The sequence below is a fragment of the Oncorhynchus tshawytscha genome, linkage group LG31 (genome assembly GCF_018296145.1).
Source record: "Oncorhynchus tshawytscha isolate Ot180627B linkage group LG31, Otsh_v2.0, whole genome shotgun sequence".
Lineage (NCBI taxonomy): Eukaryota > Metazoa > Chordata > Actinopteri > Salmoniformes > Salmonidae > Oncorhynchus > Oncorhynchus tshawytscha.
In genome coordinates, this window is record NC_056459.1 from 24,038,965 (window position 1) to 24,059,599 (window position 20,635).

The following is a 20,635-nucleotide window of genomic DNA, read 5'->3' on the forward strand; positions in this document are numbered from 1 at the left end:
AGTTTGGGGTCACTTAGAAATGTTCTTATTTTTGAAAGAAAAGCTAATTTTTTGTCCATTAAACATCAAATTGATCCGAAATACAGTGTAGACATTATTAATGTTGTAAATGACTGTTGTAGCTGGAAACGGCAGATTTTGTTATGGAATATCTACATAGGTGTACAAAGGCCCATTACAGGAACCATCACTCCTGTGTTCCAACAGCACGTTGTGTTAACTAATCCAAGTTTATCAATTTAAAAGGCTAATTGATCATTAGACAACCATTTTGCAATTATGTTAGCACAGCTGAAAAATGTTGCAAAGAAAAAGCCATATCTCAGACTGGCCAATAAAAAGAAAATATTAAGATGGGCACAAGAACAGACACTGGACAGAGGAACTCTGCCTAGAAGGCCAGCATCCCAGAGTCGCCTCCTCACTGTTGACGTGGAGACTGTGGTGTTTTGCGGGTACTATTTAATGAAGTTGCCAGTTGAGGACTTGTGAGGTATCTGTTTCTCAAACTAGACACTCTAATGTACTTGTCCTCTTGCTCAGTTGTTCACTGAGGCCTCCCTCTCCTCTTTCTATTCTGGTTAGAGCCAGTTTGCGCTGTTCTGCGAAGGGAGTAGTACACAGTGTCGTACAAGAGCTTCAGTTTCTTGCCAATTTCTCACATGGAGTAGCCTTCATTTCTCAGAACAAGAATAGACTGACGAGTTCCAGAAGAAAGTCCTTTGTTTCTGGACATTTTGAGCCTGTAATCAAACCCGCAAATGCTGATGCTTCAGATACTCAACTAGTCGTCCAGTTTTATTGCCTCTTTAATAAGCACGACTTTTTACAGCTGCGCTAACATAATAGCAAAAGGGTTTTCAAATGATCAATTAGCCTTTTATGATAAAAATGCTAAACTTGGATTAGCTAACACAACGTGCTGTTGGAACACAGGAATGATGGTTGCTGATAATGGGTCTCTGTACGCCTATGTAGATATTCCATTAAAAATCAGCCGTTTCCAGCTACAATAGTCATTTACAACATTAACAATGTCTACACTGTATTTCTGATCAATTTGATGTTATTGTAATGGACAAAAAATGTGCTTTTCTTTCAAAAACAAGGACATTTCTAAGTGACCCCAAACATTTGAAGGGTAGTGTACATCATGTGTATGACCAATAAACAAACTGGAACTCTCAATGAGATTTTTATCTCACTCCTCTTGTCTACGTTTGTACTTATTTCAAAACATCATCATATTCTACTTTCATTTGAGCCTTTGGTCATCTGAATGAGGACCAGTCATATGTAAAACTACTCTCTTGATCCTTCCCACAGAAAGTTGTGTACGATCAGAAAAATACAGAAAACTCCATTGCCTCTGCTATGTAATGTTAATGGTTTTCTCCTGCAATGGGCAGACAATACGAGGTAATGAGATGGACACACAAAAGCGTCCCACGTGCCAGTGACTGGTGACTGGGGGCCCCATGCGGGCAGCCCTCTCCAGCCACTTCAACCATGAATGGCATCAATCATCAATGGCTGCTTTTGACCGCCACGCACAGTCATTACCATCACCGGCCTCTTCACCAGCTAGTCACACAGGCTACACGTCTTCAAACTAAACAAGCCATTCAATTCAACCACTGATCAACTCGCTCACTGCAAATGTGACAGAACTGGAAAGACCACCTGCACTGATATCCTTCACATGAGAGGGCGGGAGATGAGAGGACAGGAGAGTAGAGGAGGGAGGAGGAGAGGAGGGGAGAGGTGAGGAGAGGAGAGGGGGGGGGAGGAGAGGAGAGGAGGGGGAGGAGAGGAGGGAGGAGGGGAGAGCAGAGGAGGGGAGAGGAAGGGAGAGGAGAGGAAGGAGGGTAGTGAAGGGGGGAGGAGAGGAGGGGAGAGGAGAGGAGAGGAGAGGGGGGAGAGGAGGGGGAGAGGAAGGGAGAGGAGGGGAGAGGAGAGGAGGGGGGAGAGGAGGGGGAGAGGAGAGGAGGGGAGAGGAAGGGAGAGGAGGGGAGAGGAGAGAAGGGGAGAGGAGGGGGGGGGAGAGGGGGGGAGAGGGGAGGACAGGAGGGGAGAGGAGTAGAGAGAAAGGGGAAGGAGAGGAGGGTAGTGAAGGGGAGAGGAGTGTAGAAGAAAGGGGAGGAGGGGAGGGTAGTGAAGGGGGGGATGAGTGTATAAGAAAGGGGAGGAGGGGAGGGTAGTGAAGGGGGGGGAGATGAGTGTATAAGAAAGGGGAGGAGGGGAGGGAAAAAGAGAAGAGAGGAGGGAGAGGAGAACTCAACTGGTTTCACAGCACATTCAAAGTGCTAAGGAGACTCAGAGAAGCACCTCAAAACACAGGAACAGTCTTAAATCTCCCTCTCAAAGCTACCTCAGAAAGTCTATTCCTCTACAGCCAGAGAGAGAGAGGAGGAACTGGGAGATGACCAGCTCTGCAGTGTGTTCTGGGATCAGGGGGTCTATATAATGCAGCCCAAACTGAGTGTGTAGTTACATTTCCTGAGCCGACAAAAAAAGTGTTAATTGCTAAAAAAGCTTAATCCGTTGATAAATATAGAAAAGATTGATAAATACTATGAGCAAATGAAAAATCATAAACTGCATTTCACGTTTCGACCGGACCCGGTCAAAGGAATTGGCAAAATAAAAGGAAGGGGGAGATTGGGAGTAGGAATGTCTTTTTAGATTTATATGGCTTTTCCATGTACTGTAGCGCCATGATCGCTGCTCACTCAGCGCTGAAGAGCAGAACTACAGCACTGACCGACATATCCCTCACGATTCAAAATAAATATTAACCCTTTTCTTTTGACGTTCCAAACCACCCTGGCTTGGCTTCTGCACTCGCCTTCTTATACGCTGTTTTCTTTAAGATAAACCCACTCAAATAAAAATATTCAACCTACAGACTTGCTCCAGATCACAGTTTTAAGCAGGAAGAGGAGACAGAGACCTGGAAGACTGTGGATCAAAACTGTCTTTCCTCCGGGTTGCCAGTATTGTGACATCTGTTGATGGGTTGATGGGTTAGGGTTACACAGCTCCTCATCCTCCCTCAGCGCCTTTACTCTTAACACGCCTAACACACAGGCTGCCTCTCAACAAGCACCCTATTCCCTATATAGTGCACTACTTTTGACCAAAATGCCAAAAGTACTACTGGCCATGGTCAAAAGTAGGGAACTATATAGGGAACAGGGTGGCAGTTGGGACAGAGCTCAGGCTGCCAGTTCCTATATGTTAGCACAGGATAGTCTCCCATCCTATCGAAACCCTGTTGGCAGGCAGGCGGTTGGTCTCTCTGGGCTCTGTCTGTTCACTCAGCGCTTAGCTCCAAACCCCAACCTCCAGCCAATCGCTGAGCACTCTAATTAGGGACGACCACGATGGAGCCTGCGGTCGCCGGTGGCTACTGGGGTCTTAGGCCTGGAGCCGGGAGACTGGGAGGGATAGAGGAATGGGAATGGAGGGATGGAAGGAGGGAGGGATAGAGGAATGGAGAATGGAGAATGGAGGGATGGATGGAGGGTGGGATAGAGGAATGGAGAATGGAGGGATGGATGGAGGGTGGGATAGAGGAATGGAGAATGGAGGGATGGATGGAGGTTCGGATAGAGGAATGGAGAATGGAGGGATGGATGGAGGGTGGGATAGAGGAATGGGAATGGAGGGATGGAAAGGAGGGAGGGATAGAAGAATGGGGAATGGAGAATGGAGGGAATGGAGGGTGGGATAGAGGAATGGAGAATGGAGGGATGGATGGGGGAAAGAAAGGGGTGGAGGCTGGGGAATGGAGGAAAGGAGGGATGGGGAGGGGCAAGGATAGAGGGATAGAGGCTAGGAGGGAAGGAGGTTAGAGGTATGGAGCTGGGGTCTTGGGTCTGAGGCCGGGTTCCATGTGGTGGCTCACCACCCACCAGGAATGCCCACGCTTGGTTTTCTGCTTCCTCAAGCATGGTTCCTTATTAAGCTTGTGCTATTGACAACATTTTAACAATATTGTATTTTTATCTGAATCATCATCTTCTGATCATCAATGACCAATATGGTTGGATGTGTGTAAAATGTATACAGTTTCTTTATCATATAGGCTGAGAGAGAGCGAAATGGACAGAGACAGAGAGAGAGAGAGAGAGAGAGAGAGAGAGAGAGAGAGAAAGAAAGGGAGAGAGAGAAAGGAGAGAGAGAGAGAGAGAGAGAGAGAGAGAGAGAAAGGGAGAGAGAGAAAGGGAGAGAGAAAGGGAGAGAGAGAGAGAGAGGAGAGAGAGAGAAAGGGAGAGAGAGAAAGGGAGAGAGAAAGGGAGAGACTGAGAGAGAGAGAGAGAGAGAGAGAGAGAGAGAGAGAGAGAGAGAGAAAGAGAGAGAGAGAGAGAGAGAGAGAGAGAGAGAGAGAGAGAGAAAGAAAGGGAGAGAGAGAAAGAAAGGAGAGAGAGAGAGAGGAGAGAGAGAGAGAGAAAGAAAGGGAGAGAGAGAAAGAGGAGAGAGAGAGAGAGAGAAAGGGAGAGACAGAGAGAAAGGGAGAGAGAAAGGAGAGAGAGAGAGAGAGAAAGGGAGAGAGAAAGGAGAGAGAGAGAGAGGGAGAGAGAGAGAGAAAGGAGAGAGAGAGAGAGAGAGAGAAAGAAAGGGAGAGAGAGAAAGGAGAGAGAGAGAGAGAGAAAGGGAGAGAGAAAGGGAGAGAGAAAGGGAGAGACTGAGAGAGAAAGGGAGAGAAAGGGAGAGACTGAGAGAGAGAGAGAAAGGGAGAGACTGAGAGAGACAGACAGAAAATAAACCAGGGAGAGAAAAAAGGGTTCCAAAAGGTAGAACTGTTTCTACCTGGAACTAAAAGACTTCTACCTGCAGCTAAAAAGCGTTCTATGAGGACAGCAAAGAACACTTTAAGGTTCTTAGAGTGTAAGAACGAGGTTCTGAGCCACAGTGTTGCATGGTATCTTACCTGCTATGGCCCCTGAAAACAGCAGCTTGCCCGGTCCGATCCTCCCATCCTCATCACTCATGTAGGTCTTGACGTGAGCATAGCAGGGGAAGTAGATGGCTGAGAAGGGGATGTCTCGCAGGAAACAGGCTTTGGCTCCCTGTGGATGGTGTAGTGAGAAAGAAGAGACCAATGGGTGAGGAAAGAGGGGGGTTTGAGAGGTGGGGAGGACAGAGAAACAAGAAGGGAGGGAGAGAGATGGAGGGAGGGAGGGAGGGAGGGACAGGGAGAGAGATGGAGGGAGGGACAGAGGGAGGGAGGGACAGGGAGAGAGATGGAGGGAGGGACAGAGGGAGGGAGGGACAGGGAGAGAGATGGAGGGAGGGACAGGGAGAGAGATGGAGGGAGGGACAGAGAGAGGGAGGAACAGGGAGGGAGGGACAGGGAGATAGATGGAGGGAGGGACAGAGGGAGGGACAGGGAGAGAGATGGAGGGAGGGACAGGGAGGAGATGGAGGGAGGGACAGGGAGAGGGAGGGAGGGACAGGGAGAGGGAGGGAGAGAGGGAGGGAGGGAGGGAGGGAGGGAGGGAGGGAGGGGGAGGGAGGGAGGGAGGGAGGGAGGGAGGGAGGGAGGGAGGGAGGGAGGGAGGGAGGGAGGGAGGGAGGGAGGGAGGGAGGGAGATGTACTCTGACCATATGACATGTCCAGGGAAAACTCTAGGCCCTACACTACAACTCATCACCTCTCCTCACTTCTCATCTCCATTTGGCTGCCAGTTTATATACATGAGGCGAGAGAGAGAGATAGAGAGAGAGGGAGGGAGAGGGATAGAGAGAGATAGAGAGAGAGAGAGGGAGGGAGGGAGATGGATAGAGAGAGGGAGAACGAGGGATAAAGAGAGAGGGAGGGAGAAGGATAGAGAGAGAGGGAGGGAGAGGGATAGGAAGAGAGATAGAGAGAGAGGGAGGGGATAGGGAGAGAGTGGAGAGTGAAAGACGAGAGATCAGGGAAAGAGGAGGAAGATTGCCTCTGTCCATCACCGTAAAGAAAGCCATATCTTCAACCAGATTACGTTTCATCTTATTCCCCTCCTTGGCTGCCATCCAGGTGAGGTTGGGGAAGGGGAAGAGAAAACGACGGCCCTCCCTTCAACAGAGCAGTTTAAAGCCAAGGTTGGATCCCAAATGGCACCCTATTGGCACTATACAGGGAATTGGCTGCCATTTGGGACCAGGAAAAGTTATCCTATAAAAACAGGCTTCATTTAACTGCTGGGGTTAATCCTACCACTCATCCACAGCGTACACAGATACCTTACTGTATGGTATCTCATCTTTCCTCAAGTGCTTTGCTTCTTTCTCCCCTCCCCTGTCCTGTCCTGCCTGCCTGCCTGCCATTCCCTACCCTGCCTGCCCTGTCCTGCCTGCCATCCCCTGCCCTGTCCTGTCCTGCCTGCCATCCCCTGCCCTGCCCTGTCCTGCCTGCCATCCCCTACCCTGCCTGCCAACCCTACCCTGCCTGCCCTGTCCTGCCTGCCATCCCCTACCCTGCCTGCCATCCCCCTACCCTGCCCTGTCCTGCCTGCCATCCCCTACCCTGCCTGCCATCCCCTACCCTGCCTGCCCTGTCCAGCCTGCCCTTCCCTGCCTGCCCTGTCCTGTCCTGCCTACCCTACCCTGCCCTACCTGCCCTGCCCTGGACTGTCCTGCCCTCCCCTCCCCTCCCCGTCAGGGCCGCCATGCCAGACTGCGTGCCGAAAAGTTGCCAATAGTATCGCCAAGGCCCTGGTTCACAATCACACACAGACAGTACGGCAGTACAGGCCTAGTACTGTATAAATACATAGATGTGAGACTGACCTGTTTAACTACATGGAGGTGAGACTGACCTGTTTAAATACATGGAGGTGAGACTGACCTGTTTAAATACATGGAGGTGAGACTGACCTGTTTAAATACATGGAGGTGAGACTGACCTGTTTAAATACATGGAGGTGAGACTGACCTGTTTAACTACATGGAGGTGAGACTGACCTGTTTAAATACATGGAGGTGAGACTGACCTGTTTAAATACATGGAGGTGAGACTGACCTGTTTAAATACATGGAGGTGAGACTGACCTGTTTAAATACATGGAGGTGAGACTGACCTGTTTAAATACATGGAGGTGAGACTGACCTGTTTAAATACATGGAGGTGAGACTGACCTGTTTAACATGGAGGTACATGGAGGTGAGACTGACCTGTTTAAATACATGGTTTAAATACATGGAGGTGAGACTGACCTGTTTAAATACATGGAGGTGAGACTGACCTGTTTAAATACATGGAGGTGAGACTGACCTGTTTAAATACATGGAGGTGAGACTGACCTGTTTAAATACATGGAGGTGAGACTGACCTGTTTAAATACATGGAGGTGAGACTGACCTGTTTAAATACATGGAGGTGAGACTGACCTGTTTAAATACATGGAGGTGAGACTGACCTGTTTAAATACATGGAGGTGAGACTGACCTGTTTAAATACATGGAGGTGAGACTGACCTGTTTAAATACATGGAGGTGAGAGATGGAGGTGAGACTGACCTGTTTAAATACATGGAGGTGAGACTGACCTGTTTAAATACATGGAGGTGAGACTGACCTGTTTAAATACATGGAGGTGAGACTGACCTGTTTAAATACATGGAGGTGAGACTGACCTGTTTAAATACATGGAGGTGAGACTGACCTGTTTAAATACATGGAGGTGAGACTGACCTGTTTAAATACATGGAGGTGAGACTGACCTGTTTAAATACATGGAGGTGAGACTGACCTGTTTAAATACATGGAGGTGAGACTGACCTGTTTAAATACATCGAGGTGTAGGCCAGGGGTCACAACTAGCCTGCCCAAGTTTTTAAAGGATTTTATTTTTTGGTCAAAAAAGATCAACAGAAATTCAGCAAAAAATTAGTGTAATTTAGGAATAAAAAAAGAGAGAATAAAACAAGAAATGTGATCGTGTCTGTTAAATGTGATCGTCTCTGTTAAAAATCGCCCTGAGGCAGATTGCCTACCCTGCCTACCCACACATAATATGTGTGTCTCCTTCTGTTTATGGCTTTGAAAGAGGGATTGTGCATGGTGCATAAAGTATGATTGACTGTGAGTACTGTGAGTACTGGAGTACATACAAGTATGTGTTTATATGAGTGAATAGGTTTGTCTTGATAAATACTGCACTGCAGACACAGCAATACCATACATGTGATGGGATCATAGTTGGAGTTCTCACTGTGAACAGTGGTGGCACTAGCGCATCAGCCAGTCAGTCAGTTCCTCCAGCAGCAGAGCGGAGGTAGGTAGCAGGGAGAGGCAGAAAGAGAGGCTGAGGGGCAGGGTAATTAGCCTGACAAAGGGTGCTCTGTGCCTGGGCACAGCCCTGAGGAGCCAACCCGTCTGGGACTCACAGGCTGGAGCCTGTCTGGGCCCTCCCGGCCCTCCTGCTTCTCTCTCAATGCACATTGTCTCAGCAGGAGGACAGGAGACACAGAGGGAGACAGGGGAGGCACCACTACCGTCATACCGGATTCCGCATTCTCATACATACGACGGAGCAGACATACTGTAGACACGCGCACACACAGACACACACACACACACAGACACACACACGCGCGCACACACACGGACAAACACATACAAGTGGAGGCATCAGGTTCAGCACTCTCTCTCTCTCACACACACACACACACACACACACACTGATTGACAAACACAAAAGACTAACATGGGACGAACCTGGGAAGACATAGAACTGAAACTTTGCTAAGAAAAGAGAAAGGGTTAGAATCTGCAGGCTCTGGATGAAGTAACCTTGAGCTGTCATTTAAATCAAACCCAAAGACGTTTTAACACCCACAGCTTTAATGAGAGATAAAAGACTAAATCAGAACTCTCTAAAATGCTTCATGGATCAACGACACTGGTCATCGGTGCCCTTCTAAAAACCAACCTCTCCATAATGAGAATGACCCACTGTAGTTCTAAAATAAAGCCAATAATAGCACCTGCCAGATCTGAAATCCCCGTCCAACAGTCCCTTGAAAACAAAATGCAGAGCCCCTCTTCCTACCTGAGTCAATGGTATTCAGTCCATTATTACCCTGGCCATTGTTACAAAGTTAGCTTACGTTGTTTATATCTCAATCTCAGCCATGCTCCCTGCTACCTGGCCCTGGGGGGCCCTACAGTCCACAGTCCCTCATAGGCCCTCACAAGCAATCTCTACCTGATTCAGCTGCTATTGTAGCTGAGGGGTTAAGTACAGCTATGTCCTAATTGTCCCTGTCTTTGAATTCAGTCCTAGGTGTACAGAAGGATCTACCTTGTAGAGGCCAAAGAAGCCCAAGTCCTTGATGACAGATATGGCGCTGACGCGGGGGCCGGTGGTGATCTCTCCAGCCACCTGCAGGCGGATCTTCACGATCTCCAGAGGGTTGGTAAAGATCACCTGAGATCCACCCGCCTGGACGACACACACACACACACACACACACACACACACACACACACACACACAGTGGGGAAAGGATTTACAGTATTAGATAGTAGTGTTTTATTCATGTTTTTGCCAATAGTATCGCACACACAATGGGCTGTAAGTGGCCACTGTAGCTAGGTGACGGAGTCACACATCAGCATACACTGATGGCGCCCTGATAGGCACCTCACAGGTCTGACTGATGTCATTCACACACAGGACAGTTCAATAGGCTACACTGGCAGTGACAGATGTTCACTGTAGACAGGCTCCCAGGTCTGTCAGTGATAGATGTTCACTGTAGACAGGCTCCCAGGTCTGTCAGTGATAGATGTTCACTGTAGACAGGCTGCTAGGTCTGTCAGTGATAGATGTTCACTGTAGACAGGCTGCTAGGTCTGTCAGTGATAGATGTTCACTGTAGACAGGCTGCTAGGTCTGTCAGTGATAGATGTTCACTGTAGACAGGCTGCTAGGTCTGTCAGTGATAGATGTTCACTGTAGACAGGCTGCTAGGTCTGTCAGTGATAGATGTTCACTGTAGACAGGCTCCCAGGTCTGTCAGTGATAGATGTTCACTGTAGACAGGCTGCTAGGTCTGTCAGTGATAGATGTTCACTGTAGACAGGCTGCCAGGTCTGTCAGTGATAGATGTTCACTGTAGACAGGCTGCTAGGTCTGTCAGTGATAGATGTTCACTGTAGACAGGCTGCTAGGTCTGTCAGTGATAGATGTTCACTGTAGACAGGCTGCTAGGTCTGTCAGTGACAGATGTTCACTGTAGACAGGCTGCTAGGTCTGTCAGTGAAAGATGTTCACTGTAGACAGGCTCCCAGGTATGTCTCTAGTCTCTAAACAGTCCTTATTCAGTTCTACCCTGCCTGAGGGGTTCTGTCTTAACAACACTCCAACCTTGTACTTGGTGCCGGAGATCACAGGCCCAGACAGGTTCCTCTCAGAGAGCTTTCAGGCGGCCTGGTTCTTATGCTACAGCTACGGTATGTAGAGCTGTGTGTGTGGTGCAGCAGCGGCACTGTGTTTATAGCTAACTGCATCTCGGCACGGAGAGGGAGAGCCGGGACGTAGTTAGCCGGGAAGGTGGCAACCATTCTGGAACTCTCTCTCGGCCTCTGCCTCGCTCTCTCTGTCTCTCTCTCCCAGTCTTTCTCTCTTCTTAGTTGCCCCTGGATACTGTGGCTGCACAGAAAGCGGCACAGTGCAATTAGATAGAAATCTGTTTCCCAGGAGCCCTTCCCCGCCATTAAAAAGGGCCTGTACTGTTTGTTGTTGTTCTTTCTCCGCCCTCATTGCTGTGGAATATGAATGTTGAATTTTGTGTCTTCTATCTTACGGGAAAGCCATCAAATGAGTGCCCCAATCTGAATCTGCAACCATGTGCGTTTTTTAACAGCCTCCCTAGAATTCGTAAGTGTAAGCAAGTAAGCATTTCCATATTACGAGGAAGAGATCATAATCGTCTCATTGAAGGTATTAAAACTTTAAATAGAGTGGAGCAGAACCGACCCACACTTCCCTTCCAGAACTTTAAATAGAGTGGAGCAGAACCGACCCACACTTCCCTTCCAGCCCTTAATGAGGGCAGTGAATAGCAGGAGGCCGATTCTTAATTCTAACGTCTCACAGCTACAACGGTATAACTATTTCTTCCTGTGGAAAATGATCTTTCATAGTTGATTACAGCGGCCCTCTAATAGCAATGCATTTATTACAGGTCCACTGGACACGGAGATGATGAACTGGAATTAGGGCCACTTCATCAGCCAATGCTCTCACTCACATCAATTGGACACTAATTGGGGGATTTTTTTTATATTAAAAGGACAGAAAACAACAAGACAGGTTAGAGAAACCACTGCACAATTAGGACTGACAGACAGAAGAACAGACACATCTGTCAGGGGGAGGTGGGAGAAAGGGAGTGAGAGGGAGAGAGAGAGACAGAAAAGCTCAACCATTGAAGAACAAACACCATTGTAAATACAACCCATATTTCTGCTTATTTATTTTCCCTTTTGTACTTTAACCATTTGCACATCGTTACAACACTGTATATATACATAATATGACATTTGTAATGTCTTTATTCTTTTGGAACTTCTGTATGTGTAATGTTTACTGTTCATTTTTATTGTTTATTTCACTTTTGTATATTATCTACCTCACTTGCTTTGACAATGTTAACATATTTTCCCATGCCAATAAAGCCCTTGAATTAAATTGAATTGACAGAAACAGAGAGAGAGAGAGAAAGAGAGAAAAAGATAGATGGAGAGAGCGAGAGAGCGAGAATGGAAGCGAAAGGAAGAGAGAGAGAGAACGGGGAGAGAGAAAGGGGGAGAGGGAGACAGACAAAGAGGGCGAGAGAGTGAGAGTCACAGAGAGAGAGAGAGATTTGATTACAGAGTGACACAGTCAGTGGCGCTCTGATAATTTCCAGGTAATTACAAGGCAAGGTGATCCCCTTAGGAGTTTTGAGAGTCAGCACCTCAGACACGCTCCAGCACTGAGAGATGAGGGGACTAGACCGCAGAGTTGACTGCACGCTCACATCAGCAACTACACACACACACACATGTGGGCATGTATACGCACACACACACATACCAACACGCACACACACACACACACACACACACACACACACACACACACACACACACACACACACACACACACACACACCCTGGGGCTAACAGCTAACAGTTTACTTTTCAAAGGCATACAATAGCTTAGCGCAAGTTAGCAAACATTAGCCACCCTCCATTAATAATCACTCACACTTTCATAGGTGCCAAGAGAATGCTCAAATGGGGATTACACAAGATAGCATGCATTTATGTGTGTGTGTGTGTGTGTTTATGTTCTCATGTGAGTGTTAAACGTTGTGATAAATGTTTTTAGCACTCGAAACGGAGCCGAATAACAAACCATTACAAAGGCTTAACAACCTAACTGAATAGATTTACACTGAATAATTGCTACAGTGAAAACTAACAAAGCAACACTGTATTCCCTCTCTCTCTCCCTCTTTCTCTCTCTCAATTTCAATTTAAGGGGCTTTATTGGCATGGGAAACATATGTATACATTGCCAAAGCAAGTGAAATAGATCATCTCTCTCTCTCCCCCTTCCTCCTGTTGCTTTCTGTGCTCTTGACATTGGCCCAGTGTGTATTTTGAGTAACCAAGACCTCAAATGAGGGCCAACGACCGCCTGATAGGCATCCAGCCAGCCAGCAGCGTCTCAGTCAACGGAGCATGCCTTTCTTACCAAATAATCATTAAGATCTGGCAACCATCACTGAGCTTAATTATATTCTGAAGCTACAATGAGGTGGAGAAAGAGATGGAGAGAGGAAGGAGGAGAGAGAGGAGAAGAGAGGGACGAGAGGAAGGAGGAGAGAGAGGAGAGAAAGGAGAAGAGAGGGGAGAGAGGAAGGAGGAGAGAGAGGAGAAGAGAGGGACGAGAGGAAGGAGGAGAGAGAGGAGGAGAGAGAGGAGAAGAGAGGGACAAGGGGAAGGGAGATGACATGAGTGGGGAAAGAGGAGAAGAGAGGGGAGAGAGGAAGGAGGAGAGAGAGGAGAAGAGAGGGACGAGAGGAGGAAAGGAGAATATTGGGAGCATGGAGAAAAGAGGGGAGGGGAAGGAAGGAAGGAAGGAAGGAAGGAAGGAAGGAAGGAAGGAAGGAAGGAAGGAAGGAAGGAAGGAAGGAAGGAAGGAAGGAAGGAAGGAAGGAAGGAAGGAAGGAAGGAAGGAAGGAAGGAAGGAGGGGCAGAAATTGCAGGAAAGGGGGTACAGCCAAGTGGAGAGGCAAAGAGCAAAGTTGAGATGAGGAGAAGATGGTAGAAGAGGTGAACAGAGAAAACAGATCGGAAGTGTTGAGAGGATCATAGAAAAAAGGCGAGGAAAGGGGAAAGGGAGGTGAGGAGAAGGAGGTGAATGGAAAGAACAGAAGATAAGAGATAGGAAAGGATTAGAGGAGAGAAGAAGAGAGGAGAGAAGAGATGAGAAGAGAGGAGAGAAGAGAGGAGAAGAGGAGAAGAGATGAGAAGAGAGGAGAGAGGAACAGAGAGGAGAGAGAGGAGAAGAGAGGAGAGAAGAGAGGAGAAGAGATGAGAGAAGAGAGGAGAGAGGAACAGAGAGGAGAGAGAGAAGAAAGGAGAGAGAAGAGAAGAGAGAAGAGGTGAAGAGATGAGAGAGGAGAGGAGAAGAGAGTAGAAGAGAAGCGAGAAGAAGAGGAGAGAAAAGACGAGGAGAAGACGAGAGAAAAGAGAAGAGAAGAGGAGAAGATAAGAAAATGTCTAGATCCTCACCAGTCCTATTTAACAGTAAAAGATTTGTGAAAACTTTATTTACACTCTCCCTCCCTCCCTCCCTCCCTCCCTCCCTCCCTCCCTCCCCCTCCCTCCCTCCCCCCCCCTCCCTCCCTCCCTCCCTCCCTCCCTCCCTCCCTCCCTCCCTCCCTCCTCTCTTCAGGCTCTTTCTCTTCTGTCCTGTCAGACTACTGGTCTGGGACTGTTGCCGAAGCCCAAACCAACACTTTCACAGTTTCCAAATCATATAAACAGACTTCATGTGATGTGGCTGAAGTCCACTAAACAGGGTGTGCGTGTGTGTGTGTGTGTGTGTGTGTGTGTGTGTGTGTGTGTGTGTGTGTGTGTGTGTGTGTGTGTGTGTGTGTGTGCGTGTGCGTGTGCGCTGGGGTGTGTGAGTGAGTGATAACAGGAGAGGACTATCCAGCACTAACACCAGAAGCAGGGACAAGATGAAAGGAACTGTCAGATCAGCTCACAGTGATAAAGAGGGAAAATCCATCCGTCCTCATTCCAGACCACATACACTACGTCCCTCTACTCTGGCCTGAACATACAGCATGTATAGAACAACCTTTTTTCAAACACTCAAGATTTAAAAAAAAATAAGCTGTCCTTTTTATCTTCAACATTCCACTCTACATGTTTTATTTGCGACACACAATTTCCATCCAATCATCTCTCATTTCAAAATCTCTCCAAATAAACCTCCTCAAAACATTCATTCATAACCTTAATTGAGTTGTAGTCGCTTGCATGCACATGGCAAGTATGTAGGTACACATAATGACTTGTGTACCCTAAATATTCTGCTTTAGTGATCAGCATCAAACAGCTCCCTGGTGAAAGGCCTCTATTCATTGGTTGGGGGGGGTGGGGAGGTGCTATAGGGTCAGGTAGAACTAAAGGGATGGGGGGAGGGGTGACAGCTCACTGATCAAACACAGGGTGGGGGTAGTGGGGTCGAGGTGGGGGGGGAGTCTCTCAGGTAACAGCCCTGTCTGTCTCCGTCTGTGTGTCGTCCAGTTTAGAAACACCTGATCTCAGGTCAGTTGGTGGTGCAAGACGTGAATGTCATCCTCCAGTGGGCCTAAACCTGCAACAGGTAAAACGTGCCTGTCTAGTTAGCTTCTATGTGGATGGAGGCTGATCAATGAGATGATACTCACACATGCACCAGCCAAGATCTCAGCAGGTACAGGGATTGATCCATCCTTCTGTCTGGTCTTCCCTCTGATAAAGTCATTGACCTGTGGCGAGAACACTAAACATTAGACACAGAGAGACAGTCAGACACACACACTGTGTGTATTTGTATGTATGTCTGTGCCTGCATGTGTGTGTGAGTGCGTGCGTGCGTGTGTGAGTGTGCACACAAAATCTGTACTGTACATTAAACTAAAACTAGAGGTAAATGTTAAACTAGGGCCCAGTGAGGGGCTCCGTGGTGACTGCGGCCTGAAACTGGGGCCTGAAACTGGGGCCTGAAACTGGGGCCTAACTGGTCTCCATGTGGAAAAACAAGGCACTTACTGTCAGCTTTATGGCTTTCTCCGGGGCCACGCCCAGTAGCTGTGGTACCAGACCTATCATTAAGACACAACATGATTAGAAAAGAGAAGGGCCAAGGAAGTACAATGCACACACACACACATACACACACACACCCTCCACATTAAACACATACCCTGATGAATCCCATTCTGCCTGATCCCCAGACACTAATGAACACTATTGATGTGGGGTAACAGAATGAGAAAGTGAAAGAAACATGACCTAGTCGCTCCTTCCCAGAATAGAAAGAAAGACAGAAAACACTAACCAAAGTTTACACAGCCCTCAATTACAACGCAGAGACTTCCAGCCGGATAAAAATAAACAAAATAATCTGATTTGAGTGCGATGGATGGACCCCCCTCTTACTACCCCCCATCTTCCTCCCTCCCCCCCGTCCCTAAAGTAACAAACAAAGTTAATAGTGGAGGGTGTGAAGGGGGGTAGTGAACGCAGGGCCCAAAACAGGCCACACAGAGTCAGAAACACAGGAGCACAAACATATGATTATCTTCATCTGGGCTGGGACTCACAAACAGAAACAGGAGTGTTAGTTGTTCTTGTAGAAGGGCTCAGGCAGAGAACCACACACAAGTCATTTTTTTATTAAATGGCGCATAGCGACTCACAGTTGTAGTTAAGAGACGCTTATTGTTTTCTCATGCTGCTGTGTTGTTTACGCAAGGGTTCCTGTCTAGAGACCGTGACATCATCCTAGTGTTTGCAGTGCGTGTGTGTTCTGGTCTGGCTGTCTCACCATTCTAATGCACAGCTCATTCAGTAAGGGGAACAGGAGGAGAGGGAAAATGCTCAGCTTCATTACATTAGATAAAGTTGGCTTATGACACTCTCCTCAGTGGCTAATATAACATAACTAGCATTGCTACACAGTAGATCAATGTTAATGAGGGAATTGTGAATGAAATGTGTGAGATTCAAGATAATTTCAGAACGTTTATTTTGGAATTTCTCTTTTAAAGTTCAGTGTGTTTTGAGATTGTATAGTTCAGTATGTTTTCAGATTGTATAGTTCAGTGTGTTTTCAGATTGTATAGTTCAGTGTGTTTTCAGATTGTATAGTTCAGTGTGTTTTCAGATTGTATAGTTCAGTGTGTTTTCAGATTGTATAGTTCAGTGTGTTTTCAGATTGTATAGTTCAGTATGTTTTCAGATTGTATAGTTCAGTGTGTTTTCAGATTGTATAGTTCAGTGTGTTTTCAGATTGTATAGTTCAGTGTGTTTTCAGATTGTATAGTTCAGTATGTTTTCAGATTGTATAGTTCAGTATGTTTTCAGATTGTAATGTACCATATCTCCAGACTCCAGACAGCCATTCAAATTGATCTGCACCGTTGGATGTTTTTTGTCACAAGGGATGTGTTCCATATGGCCCTCTATTCATAGTGCACTACCATGGGTCCTATGGGCCCTGGTCAAAAGTGGTGCACTATAAAGAGAATAGGATGCCATTTGGAACCCACTAATGATGTCTGTACCTGTGCGGCGGAGCCAGGTCTGTCTGACTGTGTCTATAATGTCAGAGACCTCTCTAAAGGCTTGGTGTCCTGTGACAGACACTAAGACTTCCCACTTCCTCGTAGAAACCTCACGGGAGAACTTGCCTGTCAATCATAATCCTGAGAATTCCGATATAGTGTGTGTTGTTTGAGAACCAACCCCCGCTCCCTGAGTGCAGGTACTTATTAAATGAATGCCAGTTGAAGTCTGGCAGGGGCAGTCACACTCTACCATTGTGACAGAGCTCTGCTGGTATGTGGCCGTGCATTGTCCTCCCAAAAACTCCCGAGACAACCTTTAATCACTTCAAAGAAGTCAGGTCAGAGGGAAGGTGAACTCAAACCCGCCCACCTCTCCTCGTCCTCTCTCCCCTCCCAAACCTGTAAACCCCATCTGTTGTTGTGATGGAGTGATATGAAGTCACAGCTGGACGCTAATTTGTGTTGTTCCAGGTTACAGTTAAAGTTTGGATTAGAGGAGGGTAAACTAACCCTAAATCTGTGCCTCCCTCTACCCATTAGCCTGTCGCTATATACCTATATAGTGAACTACTCAGGCCAAAAGCAGAGTACTATGTAGGGAATAGGGTGTCATTTGGGACACATCTCGTCTGGTACTGACCTCTATAGAGGCCGAAGAAGCCTTCGTAACGCAGCACCTTCTTGAAGCAGTCCAAGCTGTTCTTGTACATGAGCTCTTCCACCAGGGAGCCTGTGGTCCTCTGGTTCTGCATCCTGGTCTTCACTAGGTCTATGGGGTACACTGCTGTGGCTCCCACAGCTGGAAAAACATATGACATAAATGATATGAAGGAAGTAGGGGAGGGGGGACGTTATAAATTCATTTTTAGCTCGTTATAAAGCCGGGCGTCACTACACGATTTTGGCCCTGAATTAGCTGTCAAAGACACATTTTTGAGATCGGAGACAAATCCCCATGTCGTTGCTCGGTGCGCGAGGCCGTCACTGACACTCGTTTAATGTGACGCAATCTGAGGGCTACCGATCCAGTTTGAGCAGTCCCAGAAGTCCCGATATTATCTAATATGTTTGATTTTATTGGCACAAAATCTACAATGCTCTTGTAGTGTGAGATCTGTAACGACAAGTTTTGAGAATGGTGATCAGCAATAGCCAATGAGAGCTCGCCAATGAGAGCTCGCCAATGAGAGCTCGCCAATGAGAGCTCGCCAATGAGAGCTCGCCAATGAGAGCTCGCCAATGAGAGCTCGCCAATGAGAGCTCGCCATGTGTTTGTACTTGCCTTTAACCAAAGCCAAAGTGTCAAATCGTTACAGCTCTGTAGTTCACAAGCAATGTTATTCAATTCAAAATGTTGGCTAGATATTTGAAAGGATTTATGAGGCTGCTTTGAGCCACAGCTCGTTCTAGCTACGTTAACAATCTAATCACATCATCTTGTAGTGGGTGACCCCCATCTGTATCACATAATTTAGTGTGCGCATCACTACGTTGGCAGGACAAAAAACTAGAGGAAAGATGGGTCATTTAATGTGAGAGGCCCAGTGATGTTCACCAGGGAGCTGGATTTTGAAAGTTGTGTAGTGTACACCAGACATAAGGGGGGGGGTCACTACCTCTTACTAGCCTGTCTCCTGTAGGGGGTCAGTAACTCTTACTAACCTGTCTCCTGTAGGGGGTCACTACCTCTTACTAACCTATCTCCTGTTGGGGGACACTAACACACTACCTCTTACTAGCCTGTCTCCTGTAGGGGGTCAGTAACTCTTACTAACCTGTCTCCTGTAGGGGGGTCACTACCTCTTACTAACCTATCTCCTGTTGGGGGGACACACTACCTCTTACTAGCCTGTCTCCTGTTGGGGGGTCAGTACCTCTTACTAACCTATCTCCTGTTGGGGGGGGTCAGTACCTCTTACTAGCCTGTCTCCTGTTGGGGGGGACACACACTACCGCTTACCAACCTATCTCCTGTGGGGGGGGGGGGACACTACCTCTTACTAGCCTGTCTCCTGTTGGGGGGGGGGGTCACTACCTCTTACTAACCTATCTCCTGTTGGGGGGGGACACACACTACCTCTTACTAGCCTGTCTCCTGTTGGGGGGGGTCAGTACCTCTTACTAACCTATCTACTGTTGGGGGGGGACACTACCCCTTACTAGCCTGTCTCCTGTTGGGGGGTCAGTACCTCTTACTAGCCTGTCTCCTGTAGGGGGACACTACCTCTTACTAGCCTGTCTCCTGTAGGGGGGGACACTACCTCTTACTAGCCTGTCTCCTGTCAGTACCTCTTACTAACCTATCTCCTGTTGGGGGGACACTACCTCTTACTAGCCTGTCTCCTGTTGGGGGGGGTCAGTACCTCTTACTAACCTATCTCCTGTTGGGGGGTCAGTAGCCTGTCTCTTACTAAACTATCTCCTGTTGGGGAGGGACACTACCTCTTACTAGCCTGTCTCCTGTTGGGGTGGTCAGTACCTCTTACTAACCTATCTACTGTTGGGGGACACTACCCCTTACTAGCCTGTCTCCTGTTGGGGGGTCAGTACCTCTTACTAGCCTGTCTCCTGTAGGGGGCACTACCTCTTACTAGCCTGTCTCCTGTAGGGGGACACACTACCTCTTACTAGCCTGTCTCCTGTAGGGGGTCAGTACCTCTTACTAACCTGTCTCCTGTAGGGGACACACACACTACCTCTTACTAGCCTGTCTCCTGTAGGGGGGACTACCTCTTACTATCCTGTCTCCTGTAGGGGGAGGAGGAAGGGCGGCGATGGGGAGGGAGGGGAGTAGTCTGGAGCCAAACACAGGCACCACATCCACCCCCGACCCCACATTGCCCCCACCCCTCCCCCAAAAAGTCCCTTCTCTCTGATCATTCACAGGTACAAAAGAGTCCAAACACAGGGAGGTTCCCATGGTGCATAGAGCCCCTGTCCTATTTAAGTGGTGGAGGAATCGCCCCTGCAGAACGCAATAGGAAGCCCTTTGTTTTCTATTTTCTTATGAGGTGATGGGGGTAGGGGGCCAGGTGAGGGGGTGGTGGTGACACAATGACTCGTGACTTGACATGGGGCTTGTCCCAAATTGCACCTCTTTCCCTATGTAGTGCATTACTTTTGACAAGTTATCCACTACATAGGGAATAGGGTGATCCACTACATAGGGAATAAGGTTATCCACTACATAGGGAATAGGGTTATCCACTACATAGTGAATAGGATTATCCACTACATAGGGAATAGGGTTAACCACTACATAGGGGATAGGGTTATCCACTACATAGGGAATAGGGTTATCTACTACATAGGGAATAGGGTTAACCACTACATAGGGAATAGGGTTATCTACTACATAGGGAATAGGGTTATCCACTACATAGGGCATAGGGTTATCCACTACATAGGGAATAGGGTGCTATTTGAGACGTAGGGAATAGGGTTATCCACTACATAGGGCATAGGGTTATCCACTACTTAGGGAATAGGGTTATCCACTACATAGGGAATAGGGTTATCCACTACATAGGGAATAGGGTGCTATTTGAGAAGTAGGGAATAGGGTTATCTCCTACGTAGGGAATAGGTTTATCCACTACATAGGGCATAGGGTTATCCACTACATAGGGAATAGGGTGCTATTTGAGACGTAGGGAATAGGGTTATCCACTACATAGGGCATAGGGTTATCCACTACTTAGGGAATAGGGTTATCCACTACATAGGGAATAGGGTTATCCAATACATAGGGAATAGGGTGCTATTTGAGACGTAGGGAATAGGGTTCTATTTGAGACGTA

At 47.6% G+C, this 20,635-nt stretch overlaps 1 protein-coding gene across 1 annotated transcript in view; it reads right to left on the bottom strand.

Annotated features, from left to right (window-relative positions):
* LOC112229480 (calcium-binding mitochondrial carrier protein Aralar2-like) overlaps positions 1-20,635 on the bottom strand; it is a 92,241-nt gene that overhangs the window by 6,836 nt on the left and 64,770 nt on the right. The window contains exons 11-15 of the mRNA XM_042310158.1: positions 17,476-17,634; positions 15,316-15,368; positions 14,952-15,032; positions 9,293-9,433; positions 4,937-5,075 (exon numbers count right to left, since the gene is read on the bottom strand). Coding sequence (XP_042166092.1) covers positions 4,937-5,075; positions 9,293-9,433; positions 14,952-15,032; positions 15,316-15,368; positions 17,476-17,634 — 573 coding nt within the window. The remainder of the gene's footprint in view (positions 1-4,936; positions 5,076-9,292; positions 9,434-14,951; positions 15,033-15,315; positions 15,369-17,475; positions 17,635-20,635) is intronic.